The sequence below is a fragment of the Zosterops lateralis genome (genome assembly GCF_965231275.1).
Source record: "Zosterops lateralis genome assembly, chromosome: 11".
Lineage (NCBI taxonomy): Eukaryota > Metazoa > Chordata > Aves > Passeriformes > Zosteropidae > Zosterops > Zosterops lateralis.
In genome coordinates, this window is record NC_139771.1 from 2,073,953 (window position 1) to 2,089,933 (window position 15,981).

A 15,981-nucleotide genomic window follows, 5' to 3' on the forward strand; every position below is an offset into this window, starting at 1 on the left:
GGCTGCCCTGAATGCTTCCTCAGGCTCTGGGTCAGACGCAGGACCCTGGGCGGCTGAATCTGCTTTATTGTGCTCAATTAGTACAAGGTCCCCTGTGTCACTGTTCTACACCCAGGGTGGTGGGTGCCACTTTATGCCCCCCCACATCTCACCCTTTGTGCCCCCCTTCTCCTGCTGGGCCCCTGTGTCCCACCAGTGCCTGTCCTGCCCCTCCGTGCTCCCACTCCTGCCCGTAGCCCTTTTGGGACCCGAGTGTAACCCTGCTGTGCTGTCTTTTTGCAGTGCCATGCTGGAGGGGGGGGTGGGGGGGGTGGGGGCACTGCCTGGCCCCGCAGGTTTACATTCATCGTAACAGTCGTTAATAAATATTTTGGTGACTCTGCGATGCCGGCAGCCGGCTGGGTCCCCATCGGTGTTGGAGCCGGTGGCAAGGGCAGTCGGCAGCCCCTCGGGGGTACTGCTCATCCCGGCTGCCCTCCTGCGGCCCCCGAGCTGCAGTCCCCCGCCACTGCCCACGCAGGGCTGCGGGCAGGGCTGCCGAGGCTGTGCCCTACCTGCGGCCCTGCTCCTAGGCAGAGCCCGGCGCCCGGAGCCGACCCCCGGGTCACCAGGGGGATGCGCTGCGGGGCCCCCGCTCGGCCCGCGGCCCCTCGTGGGTGCGCCGGCGGCGGGCTCTGCGCGGCTCCTCACCCTGCCCGCGGCCGGGGGGGCCGGCGGGAGTGCGGGGCGGTGGCGGGGGTCTTCCCCGGCTCCACAGCCTCTGGCAGACCTTGTCCGTGGCTCCCAGCGGTGGGCGCTCCACCAGCTGGAGGAAGTCCCGGTACCAGACCTTGTGGCCGGGGATTCCGGCGGCCAGCTGGGGATCTCCGGCAGACGCCACGCCCGTGGCCTGCCAGGCGCCGATCACCTCCAGGGAGAGCCGCAGCAGGGGCTGGGTGAAGCCGTGCTCAGTGGCGTGGCAGAGGTAGAGGCCGGCGTCGGCGCGCTGCACGCTGCGCAGCAGGACACCCCGCTCCGTCCGCACCACCCGCTCGTCCATCTGCACCTGCGGCACCCGTAGGGATGAGCCGTCAGCTCGGCACGGCACAGCACAGTCCCACCGGCGGTACTTGGCCAGGGAGAGCCTACCTCTCGCTGGGGATCATTCCGGGTGCGCTGGTGTGTCCAGAGGGTGTGGGCTTGCAGGGATTTGGGGATGCACTCCAGAAAGACGGTGCTTCCCTCCACCCCGTAGAGTTGCTTCTGGGGCACGATGTCCCGCCTGGGATCTGCAGGGACACAGCCTAGCTGTTAGACCCACACCATAGTAGGGTTGGCCCCCAGACTCTGGCTGGGTCCCAGCTCACCTTCAGAGCAAAACACGTTGGGGTCACCGTTGCGGACGTCCTGCCGGCGGAAACGCCTGTGGGAAGGTGATGGAGGAGCAGGGGCTGCAGCAGTGTGACCTGTGCTCCTCATCATAGCATCGCGGCAGGCTGGCTGCCCCAGCACTGGACCCTGGTATGCCACCTACCTCTTGGTGTTGGGCACGTAGCGGGTGCAGGTGTTGCCATCCCAGGCACAATATGGGTCCCGGGCCAGGCAGCACTCGGCACAGGCTTTGCCATAGGCACTGCAGCGGTGCAGGGGCAGCTGGGCCAGCGCTGTGGCTGAGCCAGCATAGAGCTGATGCTGAGGGAAGAGCAGAGCTGAGCACCCCCATACTGTGGCACAGGGCTAGGCACAGCCATGGTGGACACGGGAATGGCCAGGGGTTCCCCCTTACCCTCTTGGAGGAGAGCTGCAGGCTGATGATGGGGGAGGCATCCTGTGGGCAGAGCATGGGCAGGAGTTAAGGTATGTCTGGGTATGCAGCCTCCTAGCTCCCACATCCTGGCAGTTGGAGTGCCCTGGCACAACCCAGAGCATGGACAGCATATGGGGGTGCTGTGAGGAAGTCTGACAGGTAAGATATGGAACCCTGACTCTCACCTGGAAAACCTGTAGCTCCTCCAGCAGCAGCGGCTCCATGTGGTGCCAGCTCTCCTTGGGCACTGAGACCACCTTCAGCACTGTGCCCACATCTGCAGGCAGGGAGGAGTGAGGCCACAGGTCCCAGCCCCAGCATCCCCCTGCACTCCCTCACTGCCCCATCCCTAGGGTCATTACATGCCTGTGCCAATGAAGAGGACATCATAGTGGCCATCAGCAGCGGTGACACGGTCCACAGCGATGCGGGTGAAAGTGTAGGGCACGGTGGCTTGCAGGAAGAGGGGCCGCTGGCCATGGGGTAAGACAGGGTTATACATCAGTGGGTGGTGACGGGCAAACTGGATCACCTCGTCTGGGAAGTCCTTGGTGGAGCCGAAGGTGCCAAAGGTTTTGCTGGGGCACTTCAGGGAGACAACACAGGCTAAGCAGGGTCTCACACCCCACTGCCCCCAGCCCACGTAGTGGCATCCCACTAGTGGCACCAGCTGGGACATCTCTACACCACGTACCATGCCTGGGCGGGGGTATGGCACACGCCCCTGGTATGACACCCACTGGTAGTTGGGACCTTCCTTGTGTGCAAAGGGGCCCAGGAAAGCCCGGCGGATGTCAGCCATGGTGTAGACACAGACAGCTGAGCCTTGGAAAACAGAGCTGGTGGGAGAGAGAGGGGAAAGACATGAGGGGGCAAGTGGGGCACCACTGGGTATGTGGAGGGTACTGGGGAGGGGGCTTGACCTGGAGGTGGAGAAGATGGCATAGACCAGAGGGTTGCGCTTGTCTCTTGTCTGCAACAGGAAAACATCTCCTACAAGCAGGGAAAGCATCAGTACTGCTAGTGTTGCCCCCAGCTACGCTGGTGGGGTTGCATCCCTGTTTACTCACGGAGCTCATCAAAGTAGGTGTCTGCCCCGTCAGGTCCTGGCATGGCGCAGATCAGCTGAGCCTTCAGAAACGTTGTCCACTTGTTCACCAGGCTGCGCTGCCCACCCATGTCGTTCTGCCAGGGAAAGGAGGACACCGGTGTCAGCAGCAGCAGGTGGCACCCCTGGACACTCTGGCCCCCAGCCCACCTGCCCGTGGGTGCTCTCACCCGGCAGATTTGGCCAATGCGGGCAAAGCTGGTCTTGCCCAGCCCCTGCTGCCGTTCTACCGCCATCTCACGGAAGAAGAAGTAGATCTTGTCATCGTCGGGGTCCTCACTCTCTGGTACCCAAAAAACGGCGACGAATTTGGGCTCTGGGGACAGAGAGGGGTGGTATTTCCAATGCCTCCACTAGCTCTGCTCCCCTGGAACACCTGTTGGGGTCCCAGGAGAGGGTGCAGAACCAACCCTGGCCAGCTGCAGAGCAGAGGAAGAGTGAGGATGGGACTCCACCAGACATTGGGGGTCTCGAGGGGACACAGGAACCCCTGAAATCACCCTCTGGAGGCAGTGAAGGACAGCATACATCTGAGCCTGAAGGACTCATTGCCCTGATGCTTCCAGGCAGCAGCACTGCTGTGCCAGGGTGCCAGTGCCCGCCCCCTCCCCCCCCCCCCCCCCCCGCCTTCCACCAGTCCTCAGCACTGACCGTTGAGCCAGCGAGAATCATGCTGCTCCGTGCGGATGGAGGGACGTCGGCCCAGGCTGCGGAAGATGGTAAAGTCACGGCCCATCAGATCGGTGGCCACCCCAGAGTAGAGCTCCGCACCTGGCAGGCACCGAGCAAAGCGTTATAGGGGACCCCTGACACCCCTGTGCCTTGCTGCACCCAGTACCAGGCTCAGAGTGCCCTTACCCACAAGGACAGAGGCGGCTGTATGCCGGGGGTCATACGGGCTCTTCCCCTTGCCATCCTCAGTGTGGTGGGGGTCCAGCTTGAAAACAGGCTCCTGGAGAGGGGTAAGGATGGGAGGTGGGCAGGTGGCAGCAGCTGGAGGCTGTGGTGGTGCCAGGGGAGGCTCACTTCTGCATTCTGGCCAGCCTCGATGAAGGCACAGACTGGGTGGAAGGCACCAGTGCCACAGGCATACAGGTGAGTCCGGTTGTAGGGGTGCAGGATCTTCACAAAGTTCATGCACTCAGCCTGGGTATGGAGGGAATGAAGGGTGAGGGAGTGCTGGGGTAGATCCCTGGCACAGTCCTGGCATCCCACAACATGCCCTATCACTCACAGTGATGTCCTTGCCAGCCCAGTTGCATTCTTCCCTCCACTCCACGGGAGCCGGCCAGTATATCTGCAGGAGGAAAAGAGGATGGTCACAGCACTTGGAGCACCCAGCACTGCCCCACCAGCATGCCCCCCCCGCCCTGTTACCTTCCTGTTCCGCTGGCTGATATCATCCAGGGCCAAAGAGAGGAGGTGGTTCTGGGCACCCACAAAGAGACGGCCACGCTCCTCGTCCAGCAGCAGGGCCTCGTAGCAGCAGGAGTGCTCCAGCGAGAAGAGGCGCAGCCCATGGCGAGCCCGCAGCTCTGCCGGGACCCACCGGCACTGCTCAGCCCTGCCACTGCCTGTCCATCTCCACTGCCCCAGACGTGCTCTGAGGCAGCCTGGGCCACAGCCCCCTGCCATGACTTCCCCTCCCCCAAACCTGTCCCACTGGCTTGACTAGCTTCACCAAGCCCTTGCCTGCACAGAATTCATCCCCATGCCAGCCCCACACTCATCCCTGTGTACCCCGAGAGTCATCCTCAAATGACTCAGCAATGATTCCCATGGCCCTTGGCACCCATCTCTGCACTGCTAACCCGGCAGCAGGGGAGAAGGCCATGCCCTGCCCCGCGGAGCTAATCCCACCGTGGCGGGAACAAACAGCCCTTTGTCAGCCCAGGAGGAGCGCTCTTGTTGAGACCCGCTGCTGGACAAAGCCCCCTGTGCCGTGCTGGAGCCCCTGGAGTGGCCACTCGGGACACAGCACCAGCTCTCCAGCTGGCACGGCATTCCCAACAGGTATGGCACAGCTGTGGCTAGGGACTGCCACCATGGTGCACACAGGGATAGGGGCATCGGAGCCAGCACATTCCGGGGGCTGGGAGTGAGGTCCCAAGCACAGGCACGACCTCAAGGACAGGCAGGTGGCCCTGGAAGGGCTGGCATCAGGTAAGGAACATGGCAGCAGGTATCAACACCTGACAGCCCGCGGGGAGGGAGGTAGCAGTGCTGGGGACGCACCAGCGCTGGGGGTTTGCACCCCTCCCACCATGCTGCCCCCCAGGACACTCCCATCCCTCGGGATGATGCTGGGTGCTGCTGACACATAACCAGTGCACCCACACCTGACCCCACGCCCCCCCACCCTGCCCGTGTCCCATGCTCACCGGGGAAGGACAGCTTGAGGCGGGGGGTGGCAGCGGGCGGGGGGCGGCCAGTGGTGAGGCCGCGCAGCAGAAGCAGGAGCAGGAGCAGCGTGCGGCTCATGGCTGGGATCTGGCTGCTGGCGCCGCAGCTGGGGCAGAGAAACAAGACCTCAGCTCGGGTTACAGCCCCCTCCCCACAGCCCCCAGACGAGGATCCCTCCCCGATGCTGCCGATGGTGTCTGGAGAGCCCTGAGCATCGACATAGGGCAACTCCAGGCATGGCATAAGGGGATCCCCCACTGGGCTCGACCTGGCAGTTGGAGGGAATGTGAGCCAGACACATCCCTTCCCTATTTTTAACCCCCCGTTAATCCAACCCCAAACATAATGGGCTTTGGAAACACCCCTCCTGCTCCTGCCCGTGGAGAAATAGAGGCAGCCCAGCCAAACAGCATCCAACCCTATCCATGCCTGTCTGAGCCCATCAGCAGGATGGCTCTGCCCGTTCCTGCCTGCAAGCACAGAGCTGTCCTATAGGAATGGGGACAAGGACAGAGCAAGCACCGAAGTGGCGACAATCAGATAGGGCACCCTGGGAGGTCAGTGGGCTCCTGAGCACTGGGCAAGCTGTCTATGATGGTAGTCATGGGGTCCCATGCCTCAGTTTCCCCCACTGCTACAGCCCCACCGTTAGCCCCTGGCCTTTCTTGTACCACCATGCAAATGGAAGCAGGATTTGGGGGGCTCTAGCTAAGCGGGGCCCCACAGTACCCAGAGGGGCCCAGGCCAGTGTGTCTGCCATGGGCCCAGCACGAGGTAAGGAAGTCCTCCTCCAGCTCTGGCAGCACCATGCTCTCCCCACGGGGAGTGGGAGGTGATGGTTATCAGGGCACTGTGCCAGAACACAGATCCCACCTTGCCCCCTGGCCATGTTGCAGTGCCGTGTGCAAGGCACAAACCGAGTTATGCCGGTCATCAGCCCCTGTGGGTTTCATTCGGGGCACAGCCACTGGGGCCTCACCAGGACACCAGTGACAGCCAAAGCCCCAGCACAGCCCCGGGGCTCGGTGCAATCACTCCAGGCAGGCTCTGCTGCCCTACCTGAGCTGGGAACCGGGGGAAGCTGGCCTGGAGGGTCACATATCCATGGCATGGACTGGGGCTCCTGCGGGCAGGGCAGCCCCTTCCAGGCTGGCCGGTGGAGGTGAGCCCGGGGCGGGCAGCGGGCAGCGGACAGGGCCTGGCTGGGCGCAGTGCCGGGTACGGCTGCTCGGTGTCCCGGCACGAAGGCGGTCGCCGCTAATGGCATTTACAGAGGCGCCGGGATGAGGCGCGGGACCCGCCGGGCTCTGGCAGCCCCTACGGCTGCTGCCAGCGAGGACCGTGCCGGGACACTGGGGCTCCCGCCTGCCCTCACTGGCCAAGCGGCCGGGACAGACCCCCGGGCACGGACCCGCGTGGCTCGGACTCGGCCGGCACGGGGGGCCGGGCGGGGGGCGGCAGCAGCGACAGCACCACGGACCCTGGGTGCCAACCCTGGCAGATCCAGCCCGTGAAACCCCCCGTGGCAAGCCCGACGCCAGCCCTCCGGTGCCAGAAGAGACACGAACCCCACGGCGAGCCCCCCGGCACCAGCACGGGCAGCCCCCCGACGGCAGCGCAGAGACCCCGTCCCGGGACACTCCCCGGCCACCCCCGCACCCTGCCGGCCCCCCGGCCCCGGCACCCACCTGTGTCCCGGCTCGGCTCGGTCCGGCCCGGCCCCGCCCGCCGCGTCCGCCGGGAGGGAGCGGGGCGGCCGCGCGGGGCGGGGCGGGGCGGGGCCGGGGGCGCGCACAGGGACACGCACACGTGTGTGCGAACACACTCACGGGCAGACACGCGGGCACGCTCGCACAGATACACACGCACATAGGCGGACAAACACGGCAACTCACACACACACCCCCGTGCTGACACCCCAGTGGCCCGGGGTGACACTCACGGGGATACCCACGGTGACACCCGCTGCCCCCGGGGCAGAGCTGAGGATGCCAAGCTCAGCACACGTGTGGCTCAGCACACTAGTGGTGACGGGGCTACCTCCCCGCGGGGACAGGCACATGCCTGCCCGGGTGTTGGGGCCATGCCGGGGGTGCCGGGGCCGTACCGGGGCCGTACCGGGGGTACGGGTGGCCAGTCCCGCGCCCCGCTCAGCTGCAGCCCAGATGTCTGTCCCGAACCCAGCCCGGAGCAAACAAAATTCCTCCGCTGCCTCCCATTTTCCAGCTGCCGCTGCCAAGAATAGCAAGTGCCGAGCGGTGCCGAGAGCGGGGCCACGCGTGCCTCGGCGGGCAGGGCTCAGGGCGGTGGAAACACGACCTGCCTTGGGGGCCACACCTGCCTTGTTCTCCCCGTGCCACTGACTGTCCCTACCTGCGGGTGCAGGAGTCCAGGAAGGCAGGTCCTGAATGAGTGGGGAGGCAGAGCCGCAGGCAGGAGGGGGGCAGGCAGGAGGGGTGCAGGCAGCAGACGGTGCAGGCAGGTGCAGGATGAGTGGGGAGGCAGCAGTGCGGGCAGAAGCGGGTGCGGGCAGGTGCAGGCAGTGGGTGCCAGCAGGCAGCGAGCACAGGTGGGCTGGCAGGGAGTGCAGGCAGGCCGGCAGCGGGTGCCGGCAGGTCAGGTGCAGGTGCAGGCAGGCAGCTGGCGCAGGCAGGCAGTGAGTTCAGCAGGAAGCGAGAGCCGGCAGGGTGCCCGGGAAATGCCCTTCTATCCCAGTGCCAGTAACCCTCGTGCTGCCAGCCCTCGTACTCTGGCATGCGGGCAGGCTGTGTTCCAGCACCACCACTTGTTCTTCTCCTGGCTGTGCCACAGCGCTGAGTGGCATCCAGCCCAGCCCAGCTTTGTGGGCAGCAAGGAGGACAGAGACAGCGAGGGGACGGGTGGGGCAGCAGAGGAGGAACTGGCACCGGTACGGCAGGGGTTACTTTGCTGTAAGACTTTGTTCAGGAACCATCAGGACTTTGAGCTGGGTGGCCCCCACACGGGCATGGCGTCTCTGTGCCTACTGTCCCAGGATGGCGCTGAGATGGTGGGGACAGGGACGTCGTGCCCAGCCCTGCACAGTGGGCACCTTCCTGTGCTGCTCCAGCACCGTGCCTCAGTTTCCCTTCACCCAGTTGGGACTGTTCCAACTACCGCCACTCCCGGCAAGCGTGGCGAGGTGACTAGGTGACGTCACCATCACCCCAGCCCTGGAGCCCTGAGGGGACCTTGCTGGCAGCGGCTCCGCCTGGAGAAATCATCAAGCATTAGAAGGGCTGGGCTTCCATCCCGGAAAAAACGGCGCGGGAGGGATGCGCCACGTCGCCCGCCGGCCACCCCTTCCCGCCCCACGGGGTGTTCCTGGCAAGCACCGGAGCCACTGGGCGCTGGCATGATGACGGTCCCCATCTGGAATGGGCATCGCCACTGGCATCCCGCCCTCATCCCTGCGCTCTGCCAGCCCGCGGAAGGTTTCACAGCCAGGTGCCGGTGGCCTGGCTCCCGGCCAGAGCGGGAGTGTCACTGCCGACGGCACCAGCAGGTGCTGGAGCTTTCGCTCTTTGATCCCGTCCCTGCCGCTGGCAAATCCGCACCCAGGGATCGCTGCCTCGCCAAATCTCCCCCGGCGGTTCCGGCTCCGGCAAAGCATCTGTAGCTCGGCCGGCAGCGCCCGAGCCCCCAGCGGTGTTAGCGGTAGGAAACGGCTCCTCTCCACCCCCGCAGGGCTCCGGGGGCGGCATCGGGCAACGGCCAACGCTCCTGCATATCTCCTGTGCCGGGGGTGAGCCGGCAGGGCACGGCATCTATCCATGCCATCGAGTGGGAGACCGGGACCATCAGCTGCTGGATGCCCTGCCTGAACGGAGAAGGGCTGGAATTGGCATCCACTAGCCCTCAGGATGGGTACAAGTCCTGCATCCCAAACGTGAATGGTACTTCACCACAGGAACCCTTGGGATTCTGTGGGGATCTTGGGGGGTGACTCCCCTGAGTCAGGGTGATCTCCCATGCTCCTGGGGCCTAGAGAACTTCCCTCTGCCCTGGTGGAGCCATTGTGGCTGAGGACGTGGAAAACCCAAGGGTCAAGGTGAGCTGTGTCATGGCAGCTGGTGCCATAGGCACCCCTGTGACACATGGGCTTGGCATGGCACTGCTCCCCAGCCAAGAGAGGGGTTTGTGCAGCAGAGTGGCCTCTGCCAGCGCTGCCAGTGACACTGCCAACTTGTCAGCAGGGGAGGAGTGTGTGATCCTCACCCCAGCCTACACCCCTGACCTGGGCACAGGGATACACTGCTCGAACTAGTATCACCTGGGTCTGGACACTCCAAAAAGCTGTTGGTGGTTTGTGATGGCACTAAAGATGCGGCTTTAGGACTTCTTTGGGAGTCCATCTGTGGTGGTCCACATCCATAATGTTGGGCCGTGGGATGACCTTATGTGGCTGCCACATTCCTGGTACAGGGGAAGGATGTGCCAGGCAGGGGACAAAGCCCATGGCATCCCAAGTGTGCCAGTGTGAGGGCTTGGCTGGCAGCAAAAAACCATACCTGGGACAGCTGCATCTTTGTACTACAGCATGGTGGCAATGTCCCAGGGGGACACCAGCTCTAGGTTATAACCCTGTCTGTGGATACACCCACCCTGACACTATGTCCACCCCCATCGTAACATGCTGGTGACACCCCAGCATCAGAGACCCCTGTGGCCCCAGTACATTCCTGCCGGGATTAGGTACCGGCTCCTGGCAGTGCCATGCTGGTGTAGCCCAGCTAATCCCCTTTTAATTGTCTCAGCCCTCTCCTGGACTGATCTGGGCTGTCCAGGAGATGGGGGTGTGGTGTGCACCCCAGCACCTGAGCACCTGTGGGGTGCTTCCATCGTATGTCTCTCCTATGGGACCAAGCCATGGCGTACATGGTGAACCTTTGGGGCAGTGATGAATAAGAGGATGGCCATCCTCCAGGTGCAGGACAGTGGCTTTTTGGAAAGGGAAAGGGAGGGATCCTGGTCTTATAGGATCCTATCTTCCTGACCCACGGTGCCCATTTGCCCTTGGCTTCGTGTCTGCCAGCAGCCTGGCTCTGGCACAGGCAGAGAGGTCCTATGCCCTGCACTGAAAACCTCTGAAGCTCCTCAAACCCATACGTGGGGCAGGAGCAGGACACCCAGGCTTTCTGCCACCATCCAAGCATTATCCCCACCCCAGCAGGAGGGCAGTGGGAGATGCTAGCTGAGCTCCCCTGCCTGCTGTCCTGCCCACGTCCCTTTGGCCCTGCCCTGAGCCACACCAACCAGCAGCATCCAGCTCTTTAGGCTTTAAAAATAGTCTGGTGTCCCTGCCATGAGGTCAGCAATTTTAGCCAGGGTGTGTCTCGTCGGGAAGCCCGCGGATCCATTCATCTTCTGCTGCTGGCCCGGCCACATCCACACCCAGGGCTGATGTCAGCCCTTCGCTGCCCACTTGTTCGTCCCTGCCCCGGGGCACAGCAGAACAGCCATGGCCAATTCGAGCACAGGCAACGTCTGGTGGGATGGTGAGGGTGAGGAAATGAGGACAGGGGTGTCCGGCTGCACCCCCCCGAGCCTGCCTGCTTCCTCTCTTGGGCATCTTGCCCCCAAAGCTGGTGGCAGTAGGGAGCACAGCATGCCACGGCACCCAGCAGCACCCAGACAGGCAGCGGTGGAGGAGTCCCGGCACCCTGCCCTCCTCTCTCATCCTTCTCCTCTCAGCCTGGCCCCCCAACACAACAGCCACTTCAGATTGCCTCCCACGGTGCTCCCGGGTGGCTGTGCCGGCTGGGAAGGCTGCGGGGGCCGCCGCTGAGCATAATGGGACTATTGATGGGCGAGCCAGCGGCCCCGGCACGGCACAATGGGGCCTTGTCTGCTGGCCCGGCTCCCGCTCCTGCCCAGCCCCGTGCCCAGCCTCAGGATACCCCCTTTCCCCATTGCCTCGGAGCTCACCCAGGTGCCAGCCAGGGCGACCCCTGCCTTGAGGGAGTCAGTGAGTACTGCGAAGGAGCAGCAGGTGGGAGGCCACCAGATGAGCCCCTCTTCCCACAAACCACTGCCCAGGGAAGGAGCATTACTTGGGAAACTTCCCAGCATGGTGGTGCTCCCCCCTGCCACCCCCGCTGGGACAGGGCTTAGGGGTTCCTGCTCAGCTGTGGGGTGACAGGAACGAGGAGGTGCTACATGCCCAATGATGCCTTCACTTCCCCTTCAGGACCATGTCCGAGCCCAGTGGCACCCGGTACCCCTTGTGGAGAGGCAGGGACCTCACTGCTTCCCAGGGAGCCCCATTGTCCCAGTCCCCCAACACCATAGCCCCTCTCAATGGGTCAGCCCGATGCCCCAAACCCACCATCTCACCTGCTATGGTGCGTGGGCTCTGCCAGAGCTCGCCCTCCTCCTCGCCTGGTGGGTAAGCTGGGGCTCTGGCTGCCGCCTGCTCTTTAAACCCCAAATCCCCGGTGCTGGGCGCCAGTCCCGCCAGCGGCGGGGGTGGAGGGAGGGGATGCAAAGCCCCGGTCCCTGCTCCCGGGGCCGGCACCAACAAAAGGCAACTGTGTCGTGTGTCCTCTCTCTGCACCCAACGACCTGGCTGGCCGCTTGGGAACAGCCCCTCAGGACCCCAGGGCTTTCTGGGGTGCTGCCACCCCCTCTGCCTGCACTGGAAAGGGAAGAGAGGTGCGAGCAAGCCCAGGAATCCCGACCACAGCCGGCGGTACATCCCGATGTCCCCAAGCACCCGTTCCTGCCTGTTCCTGCCTTGGAGGAGTGCCAGGGTGAAGGCACTCATCACCATCCAGTGCCTCATCGGCTCCTGCAAAGCCCAGCCCAGCAGGGCTGGAGGGATAGGAAGGGGATGTGGCTGCTGCCATGGTGCCCATTCTGGGGGGACTCACCCCATGGTACCCCCATAGCTGCCGTGGGGCCGGGTGGCTGCCTGTGAAGTATCGCTGTGGTCCGAAGGCCGAGCGGCTGGTGACGCCTCATTAATGTGGGGTAAATATGTAACAAGTTCTCGGCTGGGCTGGGGTGGTTTGAGCCGCATGACTTCTCCTGGGGAAAGAATCCTTGGAACTGGGGATTTAGCGGCTCTCTCGCCGGAAGAGCCACTCAGCCAGGGCAGGAGGGAGAAGGAAAGTCCATCTTGTGGCCGGACACGCTGGGGTGTCCAGTGCTGGCTGGACAGAACAGAGTGGGCAGCGTGCTGGCTGGGCTGGGCACAAGCCCGTTGCTGGAGGGAGAGGATGATCTCAGCCCATCCGCCCTCCAAGACAGCATGGGGTGAGAGAGCCAAGGGAGCAAGGCTCTGTCCAGCAGTGCCTGCCAGCATGGGAGGCAATGGGCACCATTTTAATAAAAAAACAAAGCAGGAAATTCCATCTGGAGGCAAGGGAATGTGTTTTTCTTCTGTGACAGTGGGCAGGTGCTGACACAGCTGTGCCAGAGGCTGCAGAGCATCCAGCCACGAGGATCTGTGCCCAAGCAGCAGGCACCAGCTGAGCCACTCCTGCCATGGGGTGGGCTCAGGGCAGCCAGGGACTCTGCCAATACTATGCCACGCCCCAGCATCCTCCTGGCGGCTGTGACCATGCAGGTGGTGAGGGGCTGGAGCACACGATCCTGGGATGTTGGTGCCACCACAGAGATGGGCTCTTGTCATGTTGTCCCAGAACTGACAGTGGATCACTGTGCTGTGCCATGTGATGCCATGTGGAGCCCCAGGGCACCTCACAATGTGGAGATCCATGGAAAGCACTGGGGTGGACAGAGACCTCAGGACACCCACTGGAGAGGTGCCAGGCAGCACTGCCACCTTTTCCCATAGGATAGATAGATTGAGGGACTGGGGCTGTCCCACAGAGGGGCAGGCAGAGTTCTGGGGGGCAAGTGGGGGGAGAAGGCTTGTTGGGACACAGATCTGGGGGGACATGGGCTGGAGTCACATGGATGTGACAAGGCAGTGGGTGCTGGGGAAGCCCCAGTGAGACCAGGCTGGATGCAGGCACGGGGTAGGCAGGGTATGGGCAGTGGGCGGAGTGCGGGCAGTGGGCGGGCAGTGGGCAGGGTTTGGGCAGTGGGTGGGCAGTGGGCAGGGCAGTGAGCAGGCAGCGAGCGGGTAGTGGGCAGGGTTTGGGCAGTGGGCAGGGGGCAGTGGGAACTGGGCAGGGGGCAGTAGGCAGTGGGCAGAGGGCAGTTGGCAGTGGGCTATGGGCAGGGAGCAGTGGGACAGAGGGCAGTGGGCAGGGAGCAGTGGGACAGAGGGCAGTGTGCAGTGGGCAGTTGGCAGTGGGCAGGGGGCAGGGGGCAGTGGGGCAGTGGGCAGGGGGCAGTGGGACAGAGGGCAGTGGGACAGGGGGCAGTGGGGCAGTGGGCAGTTGGCAGTGGGCAGTGGGCAGGGGGCAGTGGTGCAGTGGGCAGTGGGACAGGGGGCAGTGGGACAGGGGGCAGTGGGGCAGTGGGCAGTGGGCAGGGGGCAGTGGGACAGAGGGCAGTGTGCAGTGGGCAGTTGGCAGTGGGCAGTGGGACAGAGGGCAGTGTGCAGTGGGGCAGTGGACAGTGGGCAGTGGGCAGGGGGCAGTGGGCAGGGGGCAGGGGGCAGTGGGTAGGGGGCAGGGGGCAGTGGGTAGGGGGCAGTGGGTGGGGGGCAGGGGGCTCACAGCGGGCAGGACTCGGGCAGGGCGCGGCAGTGCGGCCGGCCGCCGCCAGAGGGCGATCGGGCCCCGGCGCAGGCCGTGCCGTGCCGCTCCGCCCGCCCCGCTCGCTGCCGGTGCCCTCAGCGCTCCCCGGTGTCCCCGGCGCTCCCCGGTGTCCCCGGCGCTCCCCGGTGCTCCCGGCGCTCCCCGGTGCTCCGGCAGGGGCATCGCCAGCCCACACAGTCACGGGATGGGTGGTGTGGGGTCACCAGCGCCATGCCCGTCCCTCCAGCCGGTGGGAACCGGGAGCTGCCGGCCGGCGGCCGGAGGCTGGCGGGGGCCGGTGCTGCCGTAGCGCTGCGCTGACCTTGCCGGCGGCAGAGCGGGAGCGGGCAGGGCTCTAGGCAGGACCGGCGGAGCTGGAGCAGCCGCCCGTGGCCTGGACACTCATGGCCTGACCTTCCCAGGGACAGCTGTAGTGCCCGGAGTGCGGCTGGGGTCCCCTGTATCCCCATCCTCACCCTGGTGTGGTGTCGCCGTGGTGCCGCCATTGTGCCACAGTGGCCGCTCCTGCTGGTGATGGCATTCCCCATACCCATCCCAGCCCTCGTCTGTGCTTCCTGCAGCCCACCGAGCCCACTGCTGGTGGCGGGTGGGTCCTGCTGCTGACAGGAAGCGTGGGGGTCCCAGGAGTGCCTCGGAGCGGGTGGTAGGACTTTGGATGGTGTGGGATATGCCGAGGGGGAATGGGACCAGAGCTGGCCTCTGGTATCCCCCTGGCATCTGGTGGGACTGGGTGGCTCTCCAACAAGGGAGCTCTGGGAAGGGTACCGCGGGGATTTCTGTGAAGCACCATGCTCTACTGGTGGGAAAAGATTTCAGGGAACTGGGCTGTGGAGAAAACATGTGAGGTGGCTCGGCAAGGCCATGGCACATGCCCTGGGCTTGTGCTGGCCTCCTGCCACCAACCAGCTGGCCCCAGCCAGCCTGCAGCCCCGTGGACTGGCCCAGCCCCATGGCAAACAGGGCTGAATAGGGCGAGCTGACCCTTGGACTGGGCAAGGAGGGACAACTGCACCCAGGGCCAGTGGTGTCAGTGCAGCTCTGGCTGTGCCTCACTTCTTCCACTGTGGGCAGCCGCTCCGCCAGCATGGTGGGTGCTTATCCTGGTTTCTGTTTCCTCTTCCTGGCTCAGCCCCTGTAGCCCCTGGGCTCACTCCTGGCTGTGGGCAGGTGGGTCAGTACCATTAGTCCCTGGCAGCACCAGGCAGAGCAGTGCTGCCAGCTCTGCTGGGTGGGAGAGGTCCCTGGGGCAGGAGCACTGGGGTGCCGGGGGCTGGCTGCATGCCGGCAGTGGCAGGAGCCGGCTGGGGCTGTTTTCCTCTCTGTTTGCTCGGCCCTGGGGCTGCCAGCGATGCGGATCAAGGCCGGCGTCCTTCAGGCAGCCAATTGTTGTCCAGCTGAGAGGGGAGGGAGAGGGGCAGCTGCCCCAGGGCTTTCCCAACCCTGAGGAGGGCCACTATGCCAGTACTGCCCAGCCTGAAACAGCACCAGGTTTAGTCCACCCAAACACAAGGCTGGGTGGTGCCAGCAGGGACCCCGCAGTGCCTGCCAAGACCCAGCACCTGGCATTCCCCAGCTGCCCCTGGTTGGGGCAGGCACCCCATACCCCACCACTGTGGCTGCTCAGGAGCCCCGGTGCTGCAGGACACTGCAGCCTCAGTCCTGAGTACTACCATGTCCTTTTGTGCTTCTCTCACTGAATCCTTTTCCCTGATGGGCCATGAAAGGGCCTTTATCTATTCTCCTCCTCATGGCTGGATCACACCCGACAGGAGCCTGTGGTAGACTGTCTAGCCCTGGGACTGACAGTCACCCCAGCCAGTGAAGGGGGTCAGGACAGCCCTATGGGTGCCTCTGTAGGGAGCCAGAGCAGACTGGCCTTTCACTGGGACTGCAGAGTCCATACCTACTCCTTGTCAGCTCTGGACTGACCACAGCACCCTGGGGAGAGGAGGGACATGACTGTGGCCACGTCTCCATTTTTGGCCCAGTTA

General features: G+C 64.4%; 1 protein-coding gene across 3 annotated transcripts; it reads right to left on the reverse strand.

Annotated features, from left to right (window-relative positions):
* Nucleotides 1-51: 51 nt before the first annotated feature.
* On the reverse strand, nucleotides 52-12,300 carry SEMA3B (semaphorin 3B). Of its 3 annotated transcripts, XM_083869364.1 has the most exons (19): nucleotides 12,188-12,287; nucleotides 11,652-11,952; nucleotides 5,276-5,403; nucleotides 4,272-4,429; nucleotides 4,129-4,191; nucleotides 3,921-4,040; nucleotides 3,753-3,846; nucleotides 3,546-3,665; nucleotides 3,065-3,210; nucleotides 2,857-2,971; nucleotides 2,710-2,779; nucleotides 2,481-2,625; nucleotides 2,153-2,372; nucleotides 1,972-2,063; nucleotides 1,766-1,807; nucleotides 1,514-1,671; nucleotides 1,347-1,402; nucleotides 1,129-1,268; nucleotides 52-1,045 (listed from the first exon to the last, which is right to left on the reverse strand). In XM_083869364.1, exons 3-19 carry the CDS (start codon nucleotides 5,373-5,375, stop codon nucleotides 605-607), a joined length of 2,280 nt encoding a protein of 759 aa, XP_083725490.1. In that variant the 5' UTR covers nucleotides 5,376-5,403; nucleotides 11,652-11,952; nucleotides 12,188-12,287; the 3' UTR covers nucleotides 52-604. The 3 variants fall into 3 exon arrangements, with proteins under 3 accessions (XP_083725490.1, XP_083725488.1, XP_083725489.1); XM_083869362.1 differs by lacking the exon at nucleotides 11,652-11,952 and having other exon boundaries at nucleotides 12,188-12,300; XM_083869363.1 differs by having other exon boundaries at nucleotides 11,652-12,266.
* Between the last annotated feature and the right edge of the window lie 3,681 nt (nucleotides 12,301-15,981).